The sequence below is a fragment of the Chelmon rostratus genome, chromosome 19 (assembly GCF_017976325.1).
Source record: "Chelmon rostratus isolate fCheRos1 chromosome 19, fCheRos1.pri, whole genome shotgun sequence".
Classification (NCBI taxonomy): Eukaryota; Metazoa; Chordata; class Actinopteri; order Chaetodontiformes; family Chaetodontidae; genus Chelmon; species Chelmon rostratus.
Window position 1 is genome coordinate 3,927,095 of NC_055676.1, and position 24,275 is coordinate 3,951,369.

Consider the following 24,275-nt stretch of genomic DNA (forward strand, 5'->3'; position numbering starts at 1 on the left):
ATCTCCAGGGTTTAAAGTTATGCATAATTATGAGCATGGCCGCTTTGAATAACAGCTAGTCACTGGGTTTCAGCAACCAGGCTTCATTTGGCCCATCTCAGCTCCACCCGCGCTCCACCTCTCTGCTCATTTTTGGATTAGCCGGAGTTTGGTGGAGTCAGGCACCACCACTGAGCATCACGATGGCTCATCAGAAAGCAATCAGTGACACTGTGGAGACTACATCCATTGTTTCATGCAGCCTATGATCTGTATACAACTGGCTAGCTAACATTAGCTGCATGGCTACATGGCAGGCGGAGACAGAACAAAGGAGAATCCACATACTGTTCAGCTGATTTCACCCAGAGGTGACACGTCATCCACAAACACAAATCAAGAAGTCCTATTAACATCAACACTGGCTGAACTTCACTCAGCTGCTTCAGGTTCAGGGTCCTGGTGTCACTGTCACGTGGCTCACAGAGCCATCGTTAACGTTATTAGGAAAACCTGTGCTTTGTCTGCTGTGAAAAAGTCCTATTGCCCACAATCGCATCATGCAACCAGACGTGATAAAAACAGATGCTGAGGTAAAAAGCTAAATCAATGTGTTTTATTGCTAAATTCAATTTACAGGATGTTTTGCTTCATTGTAATGAAGTTTCTAGATTTATCCACCAGACTGGCAAAAAAAAATCGCAATCATACTACTTTGTCAACACAATTTCAAGAAGATGTATCACGATTTTATAGTGACATAAAATACATCTGTCACCCTAATTTGTGACTAACTAGTATTTCAGATCTGACTGCATGTGGCTGGATGTGTAAGTAGTAGCACTTGTTCTTTTAGACTCTTTGACTTTTGGTTTGCATAGTGTTTTAAAACTTAATGTGCTACTCTCATCCTTTCTTTCAACTTGTCTGTCTCTCTCTGGCCCCATCCCCTTCTTCTCCTCTCTTTCTCTTTGATTCCCATCCCTCCCTCCATCCCTCTCCTGCTGGGTCTCTGTCGAGCCCTCTCTCGCTCAGCTCTCTTTGGATCCACTCGTATCCAAACGAGCACGGTTTTTCCTTGAAGCCGTCCCTACAATGAGCCGCTCAGAGACTTCTGACGCACATCAAGCAAGCTCCTCACAGCGAGGCAGCGGAGATGAGGGATCAACACAAGTAAGAGAAACACCTCACAGTCCTTAGAACTTAAAAGCAAAAGAAGTCAGACACGGTTATCTCAAACATAATCTAAAAAAGGCTCTTTGAGTGAGTTTTACATTTGAATACAAAACCAAATTCAGATTACATATTATGAATAGCTCTGAAGCTGTTGGGTTGTTGAGGCGGCTGGAACATTTGATGAGCTACGTACCAAACTCTTTTCAGCCTGGCTTTCACTGAGAAATGAAAGTCACCTCACCTTCATTCAGATCTCAGTTTTGCTTTATTTTACTGCAAAGAGGGCCACATTCAGGGCCACATTTGTATAACTTGAAAGTGTCTATTTCCCAACATGAAGCATGTCGCTACAACAGTGTTTGATGTGGTGAGGGGTGGTGGCTAGATGTTCGCAACCGCCTGTTTCCAGTAAAAGGAGGGTCTGTGCAGACAGAAGCATGGCTGTACCATGGGGTCACCAGTATCTCCACATGGAAGCAGGAGAGAGCAGAGCCCTGATCTCCTTCACAGGAACTGCCCCCAGCCATCGGTTTAGGTACGTGGACGACACCGGGATCAAAACACAGGAAGTGGAGGCTTTCACAGATCACATCGATACAGCGGACAGCAACATCAAGTTCACCCGGGAGGATGTTGAAGGAAACAGTCTGGCCTGTTTGGATTGCGCAGTGCACGTTGAAGGTGACAGATGACTCAACACGGACGTACACAGAAAACCCACGCACACAGATCAGCGTTTGCTCTTTGTGATTCTCACCACCCACCGGAGGACAAGCTGGGGGTCATCAGCACACCACCACCATCGGGCTCAGAACGTCCCCGCGGGGACAAGGAGCAAAAAAACACCAGGGAAGCACTTAAAATGTAAGTACACCGGAAAAACATACAGAACAGAAAGAGAAGAAACAGACAATAAACAGAACAAAATTTGAACTCATTTGAGGGCAATAACTTTAGCCGGAGACGAGCGACTGTTTGAAAGAGGAGCGAAAGAAACCATCTACATCAAACTGAGGTGACCACCACTGAACAGAGCAGGTGGTCTACAACACCACAGATTAATCTGGCCATGAAGCACTGTGTCTTTGTGATATTTAAAAACTTCTCTGCACAACAATGCACTCCCCAGTAAGGCATTTCTGTGAATGCAGCACCTCCACTGCTGCTGTTTACATTCATTATTAATAAGATGCAATTAGTTTCTAATCTGCTGCTTCCTTTCACAGCACAGGCACAGTCTGATTACCAGACAAATAACTATGCCCTAAAAACATTCAAGGATTAATAAAACATGCTCAGTTTGAGAGCAGACTGTACACAATTCTGGCCAACACATAGATCTATCAAAGGACTAATGAGGTGCCTGTCAAAAGTTCCCAAAGCACAAAGTGATGTCTCTAAAACGGTTTAGTTTATTAAACAACTAATCTCTTTAGCATCCATCGCCACATCATGCTTGTATGAGCAGGGTTGGTGGTTTAGTTCCCTAACAGGGCTGGTAGTGTAAGTGCCTTGCTCTAGGGAACTGAATCAGGGTGGTGTTCGTGCCTTTCATCAAAATCACTTTATTCTACAAGTCTCATTTAAAACGAACGCGAATGACTTGAACAGTCATGCAAACAAGAATTCTGCAAAAAGCCGGCTGGACTGCAGCATTTACACAGAGCAGATAGGAGAGGCTGAAAGCGACCACGTTGTAGAGGCTGCAAAAATGTATGCACAACATGTAACTCATGCTCTTTTTATAATATTGGTAACAATGTTGTATATTCCTTTTTTTCCAATTATGTTGTGCAGTATATAACTGTGTTATATACTGCACAGAAGACATTTTTGAGCTCTCTCTACTTCCTCTACTTCGTGTTGCTCCCACAGAGGTGACTGACCCTTGGGTTCAGAGGGTTAAATACTGGTGTGACCAGGCCTTTAGTGCTTGCTCTAGCAAGCTGAACTCCAAACCTGGTGGCGTCTGTGCTTTGCTTTAGACGACTGAACTTGCACACTTGGCTGTGTTCGCGCCCTGCTGTCAACATCCGAACATCTAACCCTGGCAGTCTTTGCTACGCTTCTATACTGCAGCAACATTACTGCCTTGCTCTCGGGAATAAAACCTTCAACCCTGGCAGTGATAATATATTCTGGCGTTGTGCTGAATCTCCTGTGCTCAAGTCAAGCCACAGAAAATCTCTTATGCACTCGCAGCCAATTTCTGTAAGTTTGAGTTGTTGGCTGAAAAGAAGGTCCAGTTACAATTCCAAGTCAGTTCTTGGATGAGGTGACATTTTACATTTTGTGCCCATTTTCTTCCACCATGCAGCCTCATGTGGCTCCGTGGTAAAAGAAAATATTAATCCAATTCTGCAGAAATGTCCTCCTGAAATGCGAAAACAAAACACCTTCAGTGTAGCAAAGAATGGAAAAAGAAAAACAAGGATGGTACCATCACGAAATGTGAAGCAGCAGTTTAATAGAGCCCTTTCCCGACTCCTGCCTGTCACAGTGGAGAGAGTGTGGAGGAAATATTAAAAAAACTATCATGCAGAAAAATCAAAATGTCAAGGTTTCTCGCAGAACCAGACGACATTATAAATGCTGCACCGAGGTTCTGCCTTCAGGTGCCCACATCTCGGCTTCAAAGCCTGTTTTTAGGGTATGTTAAAAAATCACTTTCTGTCAAAACAGACCAAAAAAAAAGAAGAGACTGAATCATTTACATCGCCCTCCTGTGAAAGATGGAGGCGTGCAGGCAGCGCTGAAGACAGGACAGGGGAAAGAGGGGTGAAATCATTTATCCTGCCACTTTCTGGCAGCAAATAAAAGAAGCATACCTCATGGACTACAAGAAGAAGCGACGAGAGAGTGAATGAAAAGATGAGCGGAAGAGACGAACAGGCACAGATTGAGTCCGGTACCGTGGTGCATTCTTGGCAGTGACACATTGATCTCATTACTTTTCAGTTTATTAATTCATGGTCAGTTTATCTAAAAAAAATGATCTCAGCTCTCTGGTTCGCTGATTCATCAGATGCTTCCATCTTCTCTATCAAGAATTTAATAACAGTCTTAGTTAAAAGGATTATTAATCAACATCACCAACATGCAACCTGCTACAGACGCACAGAGGCAGTGCCTCAGGGACGGTTTTTACCACTCGCTGGCTTGCATTCATCACAAGATTATGCTAAAGAACGGAACACCTTATTTTTTCATTAGGACTGCAACTAATGGTTATCTGCAGTATGAATTTACATGCAGATTAATTTATCAATTACTTGTTTGGTCTGGTCTGGAAGTTTACAATGTTCAGTAAGTATCATCAATAAGAAGGCAGATATTTAATTTCCCAGTTGTGTGAAAGCTCACTTACATAAAATTGGAATAGCTGAAAGTAAAAAGCATCTGACTAGAATTTCTCATTTGGTTCATGCATGAAAAAGCAGTCAAAAGGCAGCAATGAATGTGTGATGTGATGTGTTAATTATTCATTTTAAAGCACAAACCCTCATTTTGTTCAAAATGACTGAGACAGTGTCATGCTGTCCAGTTATGTGTCCTGAGTTCATGTTTGGAGAAACAGCATCCATGTATCTCACAGATCCTTCAGAGAACAGCGCGCCTCTGCTGCGTATAGATCCACGTCAGCCTCCATCATTAAAACAGCACTACACGGCGAGGAGTTCCCTGCCATGGCAAGAAGTAATCCTGGTATTTATAAGTGAGGATAAAAGTGGCAGCTGAGGGGAGAGAATGTACTGCCGAGCTGATTTACTGTCCACAAGAACAGTCTTCATTATTGATCCTACAGTTCTGTCCAGATTCCTGCTCTCACTCTGTCAAGAGGTCCGTTCCTCAGTCACAGTCTCGACTGTCTCTGCAGCGCAGCAAACTTTTAGGAATCTACTTTTTACCGAACTGTCTCAGGAATACAGATAAACTGATAAAGTGTCTGGGCTGATATTAGCTAATTCAACTCACCAATTAACCGTATCAGCAGACATGTCAGCCAATAAGTAAGAAGCAATTGGAATACAGGAATATAAAAAATATATCTGAGCTAATCTAGGAACACGATTGCATCGTTTCTCCACCTAAGAAAGTTTAAAAAACTTTATCATGTACAACACAGTCTACAGTCAGTTTCTTATATGTATTTATATGTATTTCTGCTACCAAAATCATACAATCCGAACAAAAGCCTGTTCATTTGTCAAGTCATACATAGCTTTAGAAATCTATTGGCAGTACGATATCATTGGTCAAGGTCAAAGAGTGTTTTCTGATGAGCCACCTTCAATCCTAACCAAACCTCTGTTTACAGCTTCGTTCAGTTTAGGGAAAAAACAGCTTGTTCAAGGTTTGACAAAGATTGTGGTCAAAGCAACACTGAGTGCTGATAGAAGACAGTGAACATTCAAATACTGAAAAGCATTTGACTCAGTAGGGTGGCAGCATCTTTATGAAGCCATGGAGAAATGTGGTTTCTGGAAGACAATCATTAAAGCTCTATACACATCCCCATCTGCTACCATAGGTAGGCTACAATAAAATTAATTCTTATCTATCCAAGACTATACACCTACCTTGAACCATTGGCTCAAATAATAAGCTAGGAGAAAAGCAAATAAGATATGTCTGTATGCAGACGATGCTTCTGTCACTTTAAAAAAACATGAGCATGAAATATACCACGAACCATGGATAAGATATACCACACTGCAGCTAACGAAGGAGGAGGGGGGTGGTCCTACCACACCTGGCAGCACAGTGACAACCTTTGATTCTTTGGTGTCATCCTGAATATGATGTCAAAACACTGAATTACAGTATACCCTTGTTTTTCGCGGGGGTTACGTTCCAAAAAGAACCTGTGATAGGCAAAATCCGTGAAGTAGAAACCTTTATTTTTTTTTTTTACAATTATTATACAATTAAATACTCTATTATAGATTGAAAAGAAAGAACAAACCATTTTACAGGCTCAAGCATTTGTTTCACAAATAAAAGTACTTTAGAAACGTTTTTTTTTTAACAAATAACTTCTGTACTGTACTGTCAAATAATAATTTTAATCATCGATGTGAACAGAAGGCTTCAAATTGCGGAGATTAGCACCGCCCACCGCGACCCGAGTAATTGGATTAAACGGGAGAAAATTAAAAATGATTATGAAAAAAATACAAAGTACAGTCGGACAAATAGTGACTCAGGTGTATTTCGCTGCTCTTCAGACTGAGCCGCTGCATCCTGACTCCACTCTGCAGTGTTTTCTTCTTTTGAAGCCCGCGGTGCAGGTGTGTTTGTTCGGGAGAAGAACATAGTGATAGGCAAAACTCGAAATTGCAAGAGAATTTGCACGTACGTAATGTAAATTTGGCAAGCTGTTTTACGTACGTGTACATATTAAACTGCAACGTTGTTGACGCACAGGTAGAGAAGAAGCGGAGTGACTTTTTAGCCAATCAGAATGCAGAACACAATGCACGATGTAAATCCGTGAAGTAGCGAAACCGTGAAAAGTAAACCGCGTTATAGCGAGGGATCACTGTATCAGTATCAGGTAGATCTGTACAACCTTTGCTGGGCATCCAGCTATTATCAAAGACTTGTGTGATATCCAGAATCAATGGGTTTGCTTTTTTTAGGTGTATGGTTCCACTTTATAAAGAAGTTTCAGACCCAGAAGGATATAAAATTACTCCCAAGATTTAAGACACAGACAATGGATAAGGCATGGTACCACATCATGGTCTTCTTTAGTACCGGGTGGGGAATCACTACACCTCCAGTCTATGTCTGGAGGTCACAATAGTGCAGCACGATGGGGGTGAAGGGACCGTGCATGGAGGAACCCTCTGATGTTACACAGATGTTAATGATAGCATACCACTCTGAACCCACCAGACGGGTTACTGGGGACTTGTATCTAAGGATGACATCTCAACAGGCTACATAAAGCAACAGAGGGAAAGAGACCTGGACATTAAAATCTCTCTGAAGGAATGAGCTCTCATCATCCACCTCATCATCCCCACCCACATGACTACGACAAACTCTCAAAGCTGGAGAGGCTGTAAGCAGAAGAAACAAAAACTAAGACAAACCGGTCTTTCCCCGTCTTACAGCCTTTCTGAGCTGATGTCCAAGCTGCAACTAAGAGTATATCAGGATCTGATATTGATTTTATTTGTCCCCCTTTCTATTGAAGAAGCATAACTAAGGAACTGAATATCAGCGAGGGTACTTTCCAACAGCTTGTTTTTTGTGGCCTTGTGGGTATCCTGAACCCTTATATGTGACCAGCAGGTTTGTTGTGGACAGTGAGTCTCAGAAAAGAGCATGCTATAAGAGGTAGTTACTTCAGTCTCTGCTCATGCAGTGCTGTGACGTGTCCTCGTGCATTCTTCTGTGAAATGCTTCTTACCACAGATAAATGAGTGGGCAGCCAGATAACAGTGACAATGGACAGCCAGGACCAATCAGAAAACTGGATGGGGTGAAAAGTGCAGCTGCAGGTACTGTTAGCGATAAAGTGTTGTCCCCCGTCCACCCCAAGCACCAGCAGGCAGGGTGAAAGAAAAACCATCCTGGGAGAATGGCACATCTGCCTTTGATTTCAATTATCCAAACTGAAAGCTCATTTCAATCGATTTACGATTCAGAGTTGAAATTGTGACACCTCTACTCTCCTACTGCTACAATCAGCTATTTATCTGATTTATTCTCACCACATATACGCTCATTGCGATTCGGATTTTATTTATTGCAGCAGTTTTGCCAAAAACGTGCTCAACAGTTGAATACCGTGTGAGTCTGTTATTGTGCGTCTGTATGGCTGTCAGTGTTTATCATCCTGGCTCTTTTAAATCCTCTGTGCTTCACCCCCTCTCCTGTTTATCCGGCTGTAAATGATCCACACTGACTGGCTGGACTGAGCGACACACTTGAGATCAAGTCGTTAACCTGAATGTGTCACAGCGTCTCCATCCTCACACCAAAAGACCACAAACACTACGGAGAGCTTAAAACCATACACAGGGATGGACTGGTCGTGAGCATTGGACGAATCAAAATCTCGTGAAATGACTGCAAAAAAAAAAAAAAGCATTGAAATCCCGTCACACACAACAGATAGAAGTGAGCCACACTGATGCTCAAAATCCAAATATTTGGAATTTCACGGATGCTAAAAGCTCCCTGTCTGTTGATGGGCTTGGTAACAAGACATGTTGAGAAGCTAATGCTTCTACAAAGTAGTAAGTGATTACAAAACAAGTTTCCACAAGAGGCAGTTCAGTAATTGAGCCTTTTAATAAAAGGTTGTTATACTGTACAGAACTGCAAGTAAAGATCATTTTCATTATCGATTCATCCGGTGATGCATTTTACCATTAACCAGTTCATCATAGTCTATAAAATGTCAAAGAATTGTGAAAAATGTTGACTAAACTAATGGCTTTTCCAATCAACAGTCCAAAACCAAATGATATTTAGTTTTTTATCATTTCAGACATCTTCGTCTTCACGTTTGAGTAGTTTCAGCCAATTACAATTAATCAAATCGCTGCACGTTAATGTTCCAACAACGGACTCATCAATTAATTGTTTCAGCTTAATTTCAAACCTGTTGATCATTTTTCGGCCACTTGGGGGCAGAAGACGAATCTATAGAAACGAACTTGTTAGCCGACAGTTCAGCAGATGGAGAGCAACAACAGGCTTGTGTCCACCTGATGTATGCAAGTCCAACAAGCTCTTTCAGCTCCATGGTGTTGGGGGGTATTGCAGCGCTGCACAATTTCATCACTGTAAGCCATCTCGTTCACACAGATGTTCTCATGTGATCTATTATTAATAAGCTATAAAAATATTGACTGCAGTCGCTTAAGTATGAGCTGAAGTGCCAAATACGATTCATTGCTTTTGAGAAGTACTGTCTCCAGTGTAAGTGTTAGCACTCAGGAGCTAACTGATATACCTGACAAATATTTTACCATTTTTCATCTATAACCACGCACCTTCTCTGAGCATGTAATGGATCACGAGTGGCGTCGTCTAAAAGGAAACACCATCTACATAATCGACTGTTTCTGACTGAAAAATCTTGTCTGGTGTGATAAATCGCAGCTCCAACAGGTCACTGAGTTTATACTGACCAGCATTTATTCATGGCAGCTCTGGTCTGTAATTTAGCTCATTAGCTCTGCGAAAAAAAAAGAAAACAGGGCTGCAACCTGCTATTGGGCTTCAACCACACTACTGCTGCCAAGAAACGTTTACTATCACTAAAACTTAATTCTGCTGACTGCCAATCACACACACACACACACACACACACACACACACACACACACACACACACACACACACACACACACACACAGAGAGAGAGAGCAGTGTTCCTGCAGTCAGGCCCTTGCTATCAGGTGCAGATCTTATTTATGCATTAATCATCTTAGGAAGGCTGAATCCTGCTGCTTCTGGTCAATACGCTGCAGGTGGGAGGCAGGAGGAGGAGAGACAGGCAGAGACGGAGAAAGATGGAGGGCGAGAAGTAAAGGGCATTCTGGTTAGGGAGCGCCGTCCCAGAGTTAAAAGGTCACAGAGAATCACCACAGCGAAACGCCAAACCTGTACTCTCCCACGCTGTAATCCTCTCTGGATAAACCGGGTTTTCAAACATTACCATGGAAACCGGTTGTACGCCTCGAGAAAACTAAATGACAATGGCACGAAAGGTCCGCAGGCCTGAACACGCTCAAATAGTTTGACTGTAACTCCAGATTATGGTTATCTCAGTGAGGCAGGAGCGCTGGGTAGGAAGAGGAGGTGGCAGACAGAGCAGGAGGGAGGCAGCGATGTATGGTTCTAACATTATCCAGCTGTCTTCCTCTCTCTGATGATATTATTAGAGGATATTTTATACAGCGTGCTATAATAACATCCCAGACAGAATGTGGCGGTGCACGCTCGTCGACTCGAGCGTCTGCAGAAGTTTTGAGCGAACAGCAGCACTGCGGAGGTGTGTAAAGTGCTGAATGTCCCAGACACAAAGTGATGTCCACTGAGCTCACACGCCATCGCTCACTGCCGCTCGCTGTCACGTGACTTACCGAAGGGGTTTTTTCAGAATGACTGCATGCGTCGATCGCTCGCTTCAAAGCCACAGCAGAGCACAGTGGGGCATTTCTGACAGCTGGAAGTCCAGGAGAAAACATCTGGATTTGTTCCAGCACATATTTGCTCATATCGATCCCGCCCGTGGACATCAATGACTTTCATTCGAATTTTAGGTGGTGGCTCATTGCTCACCATCATATTTGTTGTTTAACTCACTGACTACATGACTGGTGTTGAGGATGCACCCGCATCATGGCAGGCTGATGTGTCTGTTATGAGTCTCATCCGTTCATATGGAACTTCAAGGATGATTTTCACACAGTGGCGTGTGCAAATGAAAATGCAAATTAAGCAGCAGCCAGGAGTTTCAATTAAAGATATGAAGGCAAGTGCCAGCCCCCAGAGTGCCCCCCTGCAGAGTCGGCCTGCAGGCCTCTCTCTAATGCGCACCTCGTCATGTGACACTTTTACTCTCAAAACCCTCTCTAAAATCTCTTTAGTTCAGCTGCTCAAGACTTCACAGACATTCACAACCTGTCACAAAAAGTTTGACTAGCAGAGCGCTAACAACTCTTCCATGTCAGCTGTTCGTATTTACCATAAATCTTACTGCACCTGAATGCAGCACCAGGCAGAGCTGCTGCCAGAGTCTGAAAACTGAAACACTGCACAGTGATGTGCGTCTCCTGCAGCCACAGCCGTTCTGCTTTGCTCTTCCTGATTAATTCATCTTGTTATGAAATCCTCACAAATGAATAGCTTATTTTGAGGAAGCTGTGGCCCTCAATGTATAATAATAACGCCAGCCGAGATGACAACCCCACGAACCAAACATAATCTGTAATTTCCATTACGAGTCCATCAGCGAGGAATCAACTTGGATTGATACTGGAGATGTGGAACAATATAGCTGCCAGCAGCTCAAGGGATGCCGAGTGCATTACCAAACCAATAAAGGCTGCTTCCACTAATTACCTCTGCTCCTTCCGCCTTTGTTTACAAACTGATTTATGAGTCAACAAATACCCTGAGTCCGCCTATGGGACGGAGAGAGACGCTCATTACTGTCACCGTGGCGGGGGAGCTGCTCGCGTGTGTCTGTCTGAGATATCATCTGTCATTCAGGGGAACATCTGGCGGAACAGTTCATGGTGGGAACGAGCAAGGACGCAGAAACGCCGTGGCGGCTGATTTGTAACAGACGCTCCAAAGTTTAACACACGCCCAAAGACTTCTATCATATTTAGAGTGACTCTAGGGGTGTAACCAAATACAGATCCCTCAGACATGCACGGTAAATGCACTCTGAGCAAAGAAGGAAAACATGCAAACTTTACACGAGACAGGAAGTGATTAGTAGAAGTTAGGAGCATCTCAAAAAGTGCACGCTAATGGTCCGTCCTCCTGTTCAATGTTCGCTACTAAGTTCCACCCAGACCATTAACTCTGCTTTTATTTACACTCAGTGTTTTTCCCAAGTACAAATTATGTTTTCTGATTTGTTATTTTGTTTTCATGCACATTTAATGATATATTACATATGAGGAGTAAGAATGGAAGTATGGAAGACAATTAAAGGCAGAAAACCAAGCTGGCAACAGTCTAATAACTTCCAGAATAGACATTTTTGGGACACCAGCAGTAACAGATAATGATCCATCAGCACACGATTTCTCCGTTGAAATGACAGCTGATGGCCATGACATAGAACTACAGTAGTGTTGCATTGTACAGGAGACTCCTGTGTGTTATGATGGGATGCATGCGTTGGTTCGCACTGTCCACACAGTCCACACTGGCCACAATTCTTCACACGTGAGACCTTCTAAAAGGCTGAGAAACGACAGATTGTTTGTGGTGGCTGAATTGAATCTTCCAGTCAAACATTCAAACTCGCAGACGCATTTCATGCAGACTTTAACACACAGCACTGATTCTTGAAACTTTGGCAAAAACATGTCCCACTAAGAAAAGTGCTAATTCTGTTGGAAATAATTAACATTTTCATAAAAAAAAAGAATCAAGGTTATAATCAGGGGGTCCTTTGCACATATGTAAGGTTCTTTTATAGGTTTATTTTTATTTTTTTTAATTCAATGATAAATGCTGGCCTATTGCCTACAAAACCAGTTGTCCTCAGGTAGGAGATAATAATTTCAACTTGATTAAAAAAACAAAAAGTAATTATTGAATTGAACAATATCTTTACCACATGAAAGAGTACATTACAATATGTATTAAAAAATACAAACAGGGAGCTTTGAACAATATTTACTATTATTTTTTGGTTGCTCAAAATGTGTCCCACATATTCGTCACCACCGTCAGATATTTATAAAAAGCAATAAAATCAGGCACCTACAAGGTCAGCTACATTCCTGAGGACCCCATTTTCAAACCTTCAGCTCCACTGCACGCTTCAAGATCACTCAAGCTCCTGTAAGTTAGCAATTTTCTCTTAAAATGGTTCATATTTTTGGAAACTGCTACTGTCGCAACCATAAAATGTCAACACCGTCTCTTTTGTATAAAAAAATATTACATTAGATTTTGACATAAATGTATACTTTTTAAGAAGAGGTATGAAGTAGCTAGCAACAGAGGGGAAGCAAAATGTCTAATGCTAACAACTCGTGCATATCATGTGAAAGAGTACGTTTTTGTCACCACCGTCAGACGTCAGCACCGTCAGGTTTTCTGTCTGACGGTGCTGACAAAAACGTCCAAATGGTCCTTAATGGAGGCTAGAATAAAATTGTTGTTCACAATAAATACCAATATGACCTGTAATGTTTCATTAATCTCTTTTTTTGTACTTCCCCCTATATTTCTTCCATATTGTCCAACCCTAGGGCATAAGATGTGTCTTCCCCTCTCTCGAGTCACTATCATGCCATGTTCATTTGGCTTATGTCATTACATCTCCAATGACTAAATCCAAATAAAAATGGCATGACAACATTTAACCAAATCTAACATTCACTGTAATTCCCCTCAATTTCATAGTCATTATTTTACAAAAAAAAATACAAAATGAGGAGGTTGCACCAGTACATCGCTGAACAGCCAAGACCTTGGTCTATAAAGATATACCTTTAGATTTTGTAATTTAACAAACTTTTTATTTTCAAAATTAAAACCTGTTTTATCCAAATTCCCAAGAATCAGTGACAGGACTACAGCTACACACACGGCTAAAAGCAGTGCAGACACACAGTTCAACACAAAAATGATAATCAGATAAGATAATCTGCTTCATCAATCGATTGTGTGAGTGTGTTTTCAGTGTTAAAGTAAGAGAACTTGGAACTAACTTAACCTAAATAGTGTTTCCATGTAAGAGCCAATCCCCCACAGCAAGAAACTAACTGGAAACAGCATCTCAGGGGCTTTATAGCTGAACATGACATGGCATCTGTCACGATGGTTTCAGGCTTTTCCACCTGATGTTGATGTTGGCTGCAAAGACTCACTCAGCTGCTGGATGGGCTTGAGGTCAGAGCTCTTCAGGCCTGTCAAGCTCCTCCACACCGAACCGGGGAAACCATTCCTTTAAGGAGCACCGTGCACAGGGGGTCAAACACAAACTGTTGACACAAAGTTGGAAGCACACTGCTGTCTGAAATGTAATATGCTGCAGTGTTGAGACACCCCTTTACTGGAACTAAGGGGCTAATCAAACCAGCTGCAGACCAGAAGTAAACGCAACATAAGTATCAACACCTAATTTCTTATGAAAACCTTATGGAGTTCAGGATCATACACTCCAAACAGGTGAAGCATCGTGTCACACACACACACCTGCATGCACACCCACACACACTCCAGATACATACACACCAACTCTAGAGAGCAAAATGCGTGACAGATCACGTCCACACACACACACAGTCATTTGGCCGGGCAGCAGAAAGGTGCAGCGGTTGGCTGAAGGAGTGTGTGTTTGGAGGCTGCAGACAGGCTGCAGACACTTCGCTCCTCAGCAGATCCTCCAGCAGCCCTGCGCCGGGCTATGACTCATACCGCCAGCCTTCTACTGATGCTGGAGACGACAAGTAACACGGAAACGCACCGAGAAACAACTACCAAACAAGCGCCTGCAGCGAGGCACGATCCGAGCCTGGAGGAGGGACATCCCTTCCTTTTCTCTTCGGCACTCACCTTTCTTTGACGTTTCAGGAACAAACTCAGATCCTGCTCGCAGGTGTCTGCTGCTGCTGCTGCTGTTGATGCTGCCTGGCCAGTTCGTCTCCTCCTCCTCCTCCGAGACGTCGCATCTCTCCCACAGTCCTAGTGGAGAGGAAGGTCCGCGCAGAGATCGGCGCACCCGCCCGCAGCGGCGGTGTGACGGCCCGGCGGACTGTTTGGTGACGGTGCAGGCGGAGGAGCGCTCCGGCGTGCCTCTGAGAGTCCAACGAGTCTGATGGATGTCGCTCGGCTTCCTCGAGGGGTGGAGGGTTGACGTTCCTGCCGCATTCAGGGACTCCTCGGAAACACGGGTTAATTAGCCGTTAGCCAACAGGCTGATTGAGGGACACGAACAGGAAACGTAAAGTGTGGATTAACCGTCATGAGCTGGGTTAGTTTTACTCTACTAATCATATGTTGTTGCAAGAGTAATCCATACTGACAAATAACTATAACCTGAGTGTGAATTTACAAGCACAACTGTTCCCACCATAAATGTTTGGATCAATCCATTAAAGCCGTAGATCATGGTCACCCGGTGGCCATTTTCCTCTTCAGGATGAAGCTCAGATGCTGTTATTCAAACAAACTGCTGTGGGACAGGTTTCAAACTGTGCAAAAGAAGAGAACAGAAAGTGAAAATTTCAGGGTTAAACAACATAATCCGTCCATGTACATCCAGATTGCAAGCCTTTCCTACCATGTTGTGTAACAATAGCAAATTGTAACCCTAGCATTGAACGCTAACATTAGCTGTTGTCTAACCATAGCTATCGAGTTTTTAAATATGTTGTTTTAAAGTCCCTCTAGAGTACCATTCTGCATCTTAACAATACAATACAATGGGTGTTTGCTTTTGGCCCCGGGGCCACCATTAAGCTTCAGTTTTGGCCCTCCCAGGGAAAAGCTTGGCCTCCCCTGCTGTCGGGTGAACACATCAGTGAGCTTTAAAGGTGTTTTTAGGCAGATTGTTTTTTTTAACCCTTTTGACAAGCTAGCTTTTTCCCACCTGCCAGTCTTTACGCTAAAATAAGCTAACCGTGTCCTGGCAATAGCTTTAATTTAATGAACACATTTGACAGTGGTATTGATTTTTCATGCAGCGTTCACTGAGAAAGTCAAAGATAGCGATTCTCAGAATGTCAAACAATCGCTTTTAATGTCTTTTAAAGAGCAGAACCACAGAGCAGTGCACACACTCTTCTGTATGCCACTCTCTACAACATTATGTTCATTTTCAGTATTTCCTTGGAAAGTATGGCCCCCCACAAATATTTTTCTTCAGATTCATTTACACATTTTACCCCATGTCTCTCTCTTACAAAAAAAAATAAATAGATTTTTTACATTTTGGGACTGATCTCTCCACAATTTGTCATCTTTTAAAACATTAATCTATTCTTGTATTTTATTCTTTCATTTTGTTTTTATTTATTTTTTCTGTACAGCACTTTGGTCCACAGTGGTTGTTTTTTAAAGTGCTTTACAAATAAAGTTGGATTGGATTGGATTGGATTGGATTATATCCGAATGTCATTTAGCGAGTGGGATGCAGGAAGTTTTAATCCATGAGCGCAGAAATTGCTTAATTTATTGGCTGATTATTCAAAACTCACCCTTCACCTTGATTGGACGCAACCACACACACGAGATGTAAACTGATAATTCTTGCATCATGTGAAGGCAGCATCGCGTGTATGGAGGCTGCACATTTGGCATCTAACCCGAAAAGATGTGAGTCCGCAGGGTCCTAGCACCTACAGTTTACTTCCTCATTTACTTTGGCCTAAATGTTCAACAGGTGGAAACACAAACACTTCTTGTGCGGATGTTTTACGAGGCTAAATAAAAAAGAAAAAACGATGAATTCAAATCAAATAAAATCCAGTGTTATCAGATGCAGATGAAAGGATACTCAGCTTCACTGTGAGGCTGTACTGCTGTTTGCTGTAAATCCCATAATGAGTGTTATTTTTGCATTAAATCTGATCATCTTGTCAAAAATATAAAGAAGTATACAGATTAAACTTTTTCTAAGTCAAAGCACTGACTCACTAACAGTAGATAGTCAACTATGCTGATGTGTGAAGTGTGTATGGATTCACTGCACACTGTGAAAATATCAAAGGTCTTTAGCAAACATCTCTTCATACTGTCATTAAATATACAACTGTTCACCAAACTGAGGGTTGTGAGGCTGTGAAATGGATGCAGAAAGTTTACACAGGAAGCAGAAAAAAGGGTAAATAAAAAAAAAAGAAGAAGTTTGTGGAACATGATCCAAACACAAATCTCCAAAGACCCCTTTACTGGATATAGGTTGCTAGGAAACAGGTTCATTTCCTGTCACCACTTGATACTAGCAAACACTGTAACAGGAAATAACCTTGGACCTGTTTTGACAGGTTCTGTTTTGTGAGCACAGTGATGAGCAAACCAGGCATGTTTGGACTGAATTAATTATCTCTCATTAATTGTCATACAGAGGCGAACTACTATAATTACACAGTGTACACATCAGGAACTCACTGACGAGCTCAGCAGTCACTCTCCTCTTCCTCCACACCTGTGAAGTCCTCAAGCTTCTTTTTATAGTTTTGCATTCTGTACAGTGAATATAGAGACGAGACTTAAATAATATAATATTAGAATTAAAATGTAGAGAAAGTGAATCACAGACACAACACTATAATGTACCTTGAATCACAGTTGGTGATAAAGATTAAGCTCCACATTATTTACTATTTGTGGAATTGGACTCCCGTGGTACATGTGGATTGTTGCCAACTTGTGTGATCCAATTTCCCTTTAACCCTGCAACCAGTCCAAAAGTCAAAATTCATTGAAAAAAGCCAGATGTCATCATTTCCAAAAGTCATATGTTTGTAATGCAGTAAAATATTCTTCTTCAGCCCATCATTGCTGGTGTTTAACCTTTCAGAAACAACATTTGCACTGTGGTTAGAAATCTGTTTGCTGTCCCGCCCTCCTCACTCAAAGACAGGCACGTACCTGTATTAAAAGAAGTGTCTGGCAGCAATAAGCCTAAAGGTGTGGTTTCATCATTATTTTATACCTTTTTTGGATTAGTCTGCTGCCTGTGTGTATTTATGTTGATGACACTGAGTAAAAAGACAAACTCATTTCATCTGGGTGGCATGTTCATACTGTGCTGCTCACTAAAGCACCAAATGCGTCTCAATCCGCACCTCAAAATAGTCCCCGATGAACGCACTGTTTCCTCCTGTTTGAGTAACATTTGCTAAAAATCTCAGTGCCCAGGCATTTCGTCACTCAGCCTTTTTAAATGAAATGAAACTATATATTTGTGATACATGTTTAAAGATGTTTGTCTTCATCTGTACACAATGGGCTTAGACCTGAGAGTCACATGTAGAAGAGTCAAACGTTACTCAGAGACAAACATGTTGATTCTTGTCTTTTTACGAGATTTGCTCACAAAAAGAAAAATTGGAGTAACAGCAGCATTATATTTTGAATTTGATTGACTTTCTGTGGAACCGTTATGTTTGTCTAGGCCTATTTCTATAATGTAGAGTCTGATATACCGTCAGACAAATGGCTTCTACTTTTAATTTGTGGGCTCCAGTTAATCTTTCAATCCACTCTTATTGGCTGCATCTTAGTCGCCATGGATACCACGCGCCTCTGCAAACACGTGAGGTGCCAAAGCAAAGGCTCCATTAACTGCTGAACACACGCGCGCTCACATTTCTAGGAAGCTTATAGTAGCTATAGCTGACATGTACGTGTTGGTGTGTGCTGCGTGTGACTTTGTGTGTGTGTCTCTTTGTTATGTTGGTTTATGCTTGAGTGAATGTACATTTGATCACTTATGAGCTGATGTCAAGCCACGTTCAGGATCAAAGTTTTACCACCATAACCTGTTGCCATGGAGACACAACAGTGGATTCACATGTCATGTTTCTCCGGTCGGAATATTCAGGAACCAGGAACAGCTTCCTTCTGTAAATATGTACCCAGATTTATGATGATTGGTCAAATTGGAAATGAGTTATGACCACTTACCTGCTAAGCCCCACCCCTTGCAAAGTGCTTTTGGTTGATGGTGGCCATATTTTACAGCCAGTCCTGGCAATTTCTAATAGAAATGTTTATCTCAGTAATGCAATGCTGTATACCCATTTTTGTGCACTGCAATTACCTTTGCTTCTCAAATCATAAGTATTAAATCCTACATATCGTTTGGATTTAGTGGATTTTTTAAATTCCATCTCTACACACGTAGAAATAGTGCGAGGGACAAGTGGGTAGCCAATGTAAGGCATCTGCAAGCCAGTCCTGAAAGAACAATCATCATGTCGTAGCCTACACTCACAGTCCAACCGTCTATAGCCATGCTAGTAGTTCAGTGAGGCTGCACCGGGGCACACCGCGCTCTGAGCTAAATGCTAAAGTCGGAAAGAATAATGTTGGAATACTCCAAAATCATGAGATCATCTCATTCGTATTCTCTCAACGTGGTATGAATGCAGGAAGAGGGACAGACTCAAGTAAGGTGGGCAGTAAGAATGAGGTTTCACAGCACTCTCTCCCTCATCTTCACCCCCCGTGAATAAACACACACAAAATATTAATATTAAGATTTTAGACGAGACACCAGCCCCAAAGAAATTAAATTAGTCACCTTCTGTTCCATTCTGCCAAGTTAACAACAGCCGAAAGCTGTCAGATGTCACTTAAATGCTGTTAACTGATGTTGATGATGGGATGCGCTAATGTAATGTTACCTTTGTGTGTACTTTTGTATCTGTGTGGGGATATAAAGGTGACATTTGAATAAAATTAATTAAATTAAACAAACAGGGCAACACGCCACATAGCAGAACGGTAGAAACTGAGCTGCAAAGACAAACTGATCAACTTAGCAAACTGAGGAAACAAACACATGAGGACAAGAACTGGACTGAAGTGAAAAGTAAGCAAGGGGGGGCACCTGGTGGTTAAACACGGACATGACGACAGTTTCACAGGTTCAGACATAACAGTATTAGCACTTTTATCTCTGGCCATCGGTCCTCCACAGTAGGAGTGTACCTGGATCACAGGGCAGGGACTCTGTCCTTCCCTGAAACCATGGCTCTCCTCCACAGAGTCCAGACCACTTTCACTCAGGTACATCAGGAGAGTTTTGCAATGTGTGCAAATTTCTCCTTGGAGATAAATAAAGTATCTGTCTGTCTGTCTGTCTGTCTGTCTGTCTATCTGTCTATCTATCTATCTATCTATCTATCTATCTATCTATCTATCTATCTATCTATCTATCTATCTATCTATCTATCTGTTTACCACAGCTGTGTTTCCTCCTCTGGGAGACCAAATGCAGCAGATTTTGTATTTCTAAGACATTGGAGTGTTGAAAACAACCTGCTGCTACATTTTTTTGTGGTTTTGTTTTTATATTAGCACTTTGCAAATAAACTTAGTACTGTCACTTTGTCTCCCTTGATTGTGATCTCTGCTGTGCTTTAAAAAAAGACAACTGAAATCAACTGGCTACAGTTTTTAGACAGATTTTATGAACAAAACAGTAAAACTATAGTGCATTGTATAGGTTGTTTAGGTCATAAATCAGTCTTGACCTCACAATAAACACTTTTTTTCTGTGTTAAATAAACCTGACATGGTGACATAGACAGACCAACGTCCACTCACATTGCTGAAAAATATTTAGCAACAGTCGAAAAATAAGCGGAACGTTTGGTCGATGTATGAGCCCGGGAATGTGTTGGTGCAGCACCTCGGAATACGGAAGTGAAGCGCTACTCCCTGGTTCCCTGTTTGTTTTCGTTCTCGCATCGGTTAGAAAACTATTTTTGTCAAAAAATATGGCAGTGAGCGCCGTCCACCTGGAGTCAGACGCCTTTCTGGTGTGTATGAATCACGCGTTAAGCACAGAGAAGGAGGAGGTGATGGGTTTGTGCATCGGAGAGGTGGAAATCACCCGGATCGTCCAGATCCACTCCGTCATCATCCTCCGCCGCTCTGACAAGAGGAAGGACCGGGTGGAGATCTCCCCGGAGCAGCTGTCGGCGGCCTCCACGGAGGCAGAGAGGCTGGCCGACATCACCGGCAGGCCGATGCGGGTGGTCGGTTGGTACCACTCCCACCCTCACATCACCGTGTGGCCCTCCCACGTAGATGTGAGGACCCAGGCCATGTACCAGATGCTGGACCAGTGCTTCGTGGGCCTCATTTTCTCCTGCTTCATCGAGGACAAGAACACCAAGACGGGCCGGATGCTGTACACCTGCTTCCAGTCCGTGCAGGCGCAGAAGGGCTCCGAGTACGAGCGGGTGGAGATCCCCATCCACGTCGTGCCCCGCGAAGCCATCGGTAAAGTGTGCCTGGAGTCGGCCGTGGAGCTGCCGCGGATCCTGTGCCAGGAGGAGCAGGACACGTACCGCAAGATCCACAGTCTGGCGCACCTGGACCCCGTCACCAAGATCCACAACGGCTCGGTGTTCACCAAGAACCTGTGCAGCCAGATGTCGGCGGTGAGCGGGCCGCTGCTGCAGTGGCTGGAGGACCGGCTGGAGCAGAACAAGCAGAGCGTCGTGGAGCTGCAGCGGGAGAAGGAGAGGCTGCAGCAGGAGCTGGCTGCTCTGTGAGCCGGAGGGACCGCCCGGAGACCACTACTTCTTTTTCTGTGTTGGACAGAGGAAAAGGACCTTCTGTTGTGCTTGTTTTAGTTCGTTTACTACTGTTTCACCTTCCAGGCAGGGCTGGGAGTCCAACTCATGGCCTCCAAGAAAGTTAGAATAACTTAATCAACTGATAGTTTGTGCACATAAGATATGAATCTGTTTCGCCCAAGTGAATAATTTGTGCGCACTAGTCATTTTCACGTTACCAGCTGGCACCAGTACTGAACAGCAGAACAACTTGAAGCATCGACCTTCTTCCTGACTGCTGCTGCTTTCTGTTCATTTCAGCAGTGTTCAAATCGACTTGCAGCTGCTGCCCATCATTCCAGTGAACATAGACCTGAAACAGTTCGTTGAATAACCGATAATTCAACCGACAATTAATCAATCACACATATATATGTATATTCATCCAAAATAAGCTTTAAAGCATTATTCAAGAAATGTCAAACAATGTTTGGTTCTAGCTTGTCAAAGATTTGCTGCTCTCCTTTCTTACAATTTAAAACTAACACTTATGGGCTGCCGACTTATTTTCATTACTGATTAAAATGTTGATTAGTTTCCAAATGAACTAACTAAACGTATAGTGTAGAAAATATCTGTTACAGTTAACTGTAGCCCAGAATGACATTTACCTTCATACAGATTAGGGGAAAAACAGCAAATACTGACGTTTGAGGTCCTGAAAACAGCAGTGTTTGATGTTTTTCCTTATAAATGACTGAAATGATTCATCAGTTATCATTGTTGTCGATTAATCAACCAATCGTCTTGGCACTAATGATGGATTTGAACCCACACATGCATATATACTGGGTAAGCACACAGGAACTAGTCGATTGATTATTTATGTCCACATAATGTTGAAAGAACCAGATGAAGAGGAGATTTTGCTCTGCTGTTTATACTTGGTTGCTCTGTAACAGTGTCCTTGGTTGGATCAGCCCATTGTTGGCACTGATCGAATCGATCCGATCGATTGCAGGATTTTGCATCATTGTGATGAAATGCACTACCTGGCCAAAAGTATATGGTCACCCCAGTCTGCATACCTTAGTTTTGGTCTGGGTCTGCTTTCCTGTTGGTTCCATTGAAAGAAAAAAACTCAATGTTACACCATACAATGACATTTTAGACAACAGTATGCTTCGGTTTGTGTTTGACCCTTTCGTGTTTCAACATGACAATGCCCCTTCCACAAAACCAGAGAAATACTCTCTCCATTTTGGTGTGGAAGAGCTTGACTGGCCCTGACCTCAACCACCATCCAACACCTTTGGGATGAACGGGAACACCGACCCACCAGCTTCAATGCTCTTGTGTCTGAATGGGAGCAAATCCCTGCAGCCAGGTTCCTACATCTTGTAGAAAGCCTCCCCTTGATAGTGGAGGCGGTTATAGCAGCGGATTAAAGGCCCAGGTTCTGGAATGACATGTTCCCATATCACATAGGGATGGTTGTCCATATACTTTTGGCTACATATCGTACCTTGATTAGTCAGGTATTTCATTCTGCCAAAAAACAAGATACTCTTATCTAGTGGTTTTACAGAGTGTGATGGAGGACTGTTTCAGCCATCTGTAATGGAAACGAATGCTGAGCTAAAATAAGAGCAGACGCTGTAAAATATTTATGGTAAATGGGCAAAAACAAGCAAAACGGCACAGTTGGGTACATGAGGAGCCTCTTTCTCTTGTTAGAATTATGCTGAATGAGAGCCGGTTGAGCCCACTGCTATGTGCCTTTGGACTAATGAAAGTGTTATTGTAGATACTGTATACTGTCAATGAAGCTTGGGTGTAAAGGATGTGGGTGGTTGCTGTTTAACGCCTGTCGCACTGTGAGCACTGATTCTGATGGCACAGATTGACTTTTGTTCACCCTGTTAACTGTCTGTGCTTTGTCTTTTTTTCTGCCTCGTCTCATCCCATATTTGTAAAGCCTGATATTTTATCTTAAAGGAGCGTTATTTAGGTGTGACTAACGTGGTGTTTTTCTCTGGGAGGCCAAAATACAGCAGATTTTGTATTTCTAAGAAATTGGAGTGTTGAAAACAACCTGCTGCTACATTTTTTTGTGGTTTTGTTTTTATATAAGCACTTTGCAAATAAACTTAGTACTGTCACTTTGTCTCCCTTGATTGTGATCTCTGCTGTGCTTTAAAAAAAGACAACTGAAATCAACTGGCTACAGTTTTTAGACAGATTTTATGAACAAAACAGTAAAACTATAGTACATTGTATAGGTTGTTTAGGTCATAAATCAGTCTTGACCTCACAATAAACACTTTTTTCTGTGTTAAATAAACCTGACATGGTGACATAGACAGACCAAATGTTAGCGTCCAGAGCTGTAAAATAAAAATATCTTTTGTTACTATACTGTGACCCATGGGCAAACAGACTTCACTGTCAGTTTCACTTAAGTTCAGAAACAATGAGGTCAGTGATGTTCACTGTAAGAAATTTCTGTTTCCATAACTGGATAGCAGTTTCAGGAATTTGGGACAAAGTAACAACAGAATTTGATGGAAGCTGTTTCTACCCGGAGGAGGGAGATGCTGAAATAGCAGTAGAGTCCACAATTCCAAGGAGAAAAGCTCCCACACAGTCTCACGTACTGAGGAAATACCTCTTTCAACGTTTTGGTCTGTCTGACATTCATCGGTATGTGGGCAGCATAACTTCCATATACGTATAAACACATGGGAGCAGCCTCACTCATCCAGTCAGGGGACTACAGGGATTGGTTCAGCTGCTTGAACTTGAACTTTTTCAAAGCAGACTCTAGTCAGAAAATAGCATTAAAAAGGATAGAAAGATACAAAATGACTCAATAACAATACCAATAAATAAAACATCCTTGTAACCTCAAAACTCTCCAAAGATAAAAAAAAAACATACTGAATCTGCCATCAAACATATTAAGTTCATTCTATAAACAAGTCAAAAAGGAAGGTAAATGGGGACATACATTTATATGATTGTACATCCTTGACCTTTGACTGTTTAATGGCATTTGGGGTAAATACAGTATGTTTAATGTATGATGACGTTGAAATGAGCCAACCTGAGCCCCAATCTTTGCACTCTTGCTAAATAAATTAAAGGAAAAGTTGTTCT

The 24,275-nt window shown here is 42.4% G+C and overlaps 2 protein-coding genes across 2 annotated transcripts in view; one reads left to right on the plus strand and one right to left on the minus strand.

The window, feature by feature from the left end:
• The window catches only part of rab27b (RAB27B, member RAS oncogene family), a 61,475-nt gene extending 46,793 nt beyond the window's left edge, over nt 1-14,682 (minus strand). Inside the window, exon 1 of the mRNA XM_041960381.1 lies at nt 14,434-14,682. The gene's annotated coding sequence lies outside the window, so the exon portion shown is untranslated. The remainder of the gene's footprint in view (nt 1-14,433) is intronic.
• Nucleotides 14,683-20,248: 5,566 nt separating this feature from the next.
• On the plus strand, nt 20,249-23,278 carry brcc3 (BRCA1/BRCA2-containing complex, subunit 3). The gene has a single exon (XM_041960281.1). It carries the CDS (start codon nt 20,331-20,333, stop codon nt 21,111-21,113), a length of 783 nt encoding a protein of 260 aa, XP_041816215.1. The 5' UTR covers nt 20,249-20,330; the 3' UTR covers nt 21,114-23,278.
• The last annotated feature ends 997 nt before the right edge of the window (nt 23,279-24,275 follow it).

What these genes read in the sequence shown, in the direction of transcription:
- brcc3 (XM_041960281.1), top strand. Translation starts at nt 20,331, where the DNA reads ATGGCAGTGAGCGCCGTCCACCTGGAGTCAGACGCCTTTCTGGTGTGT.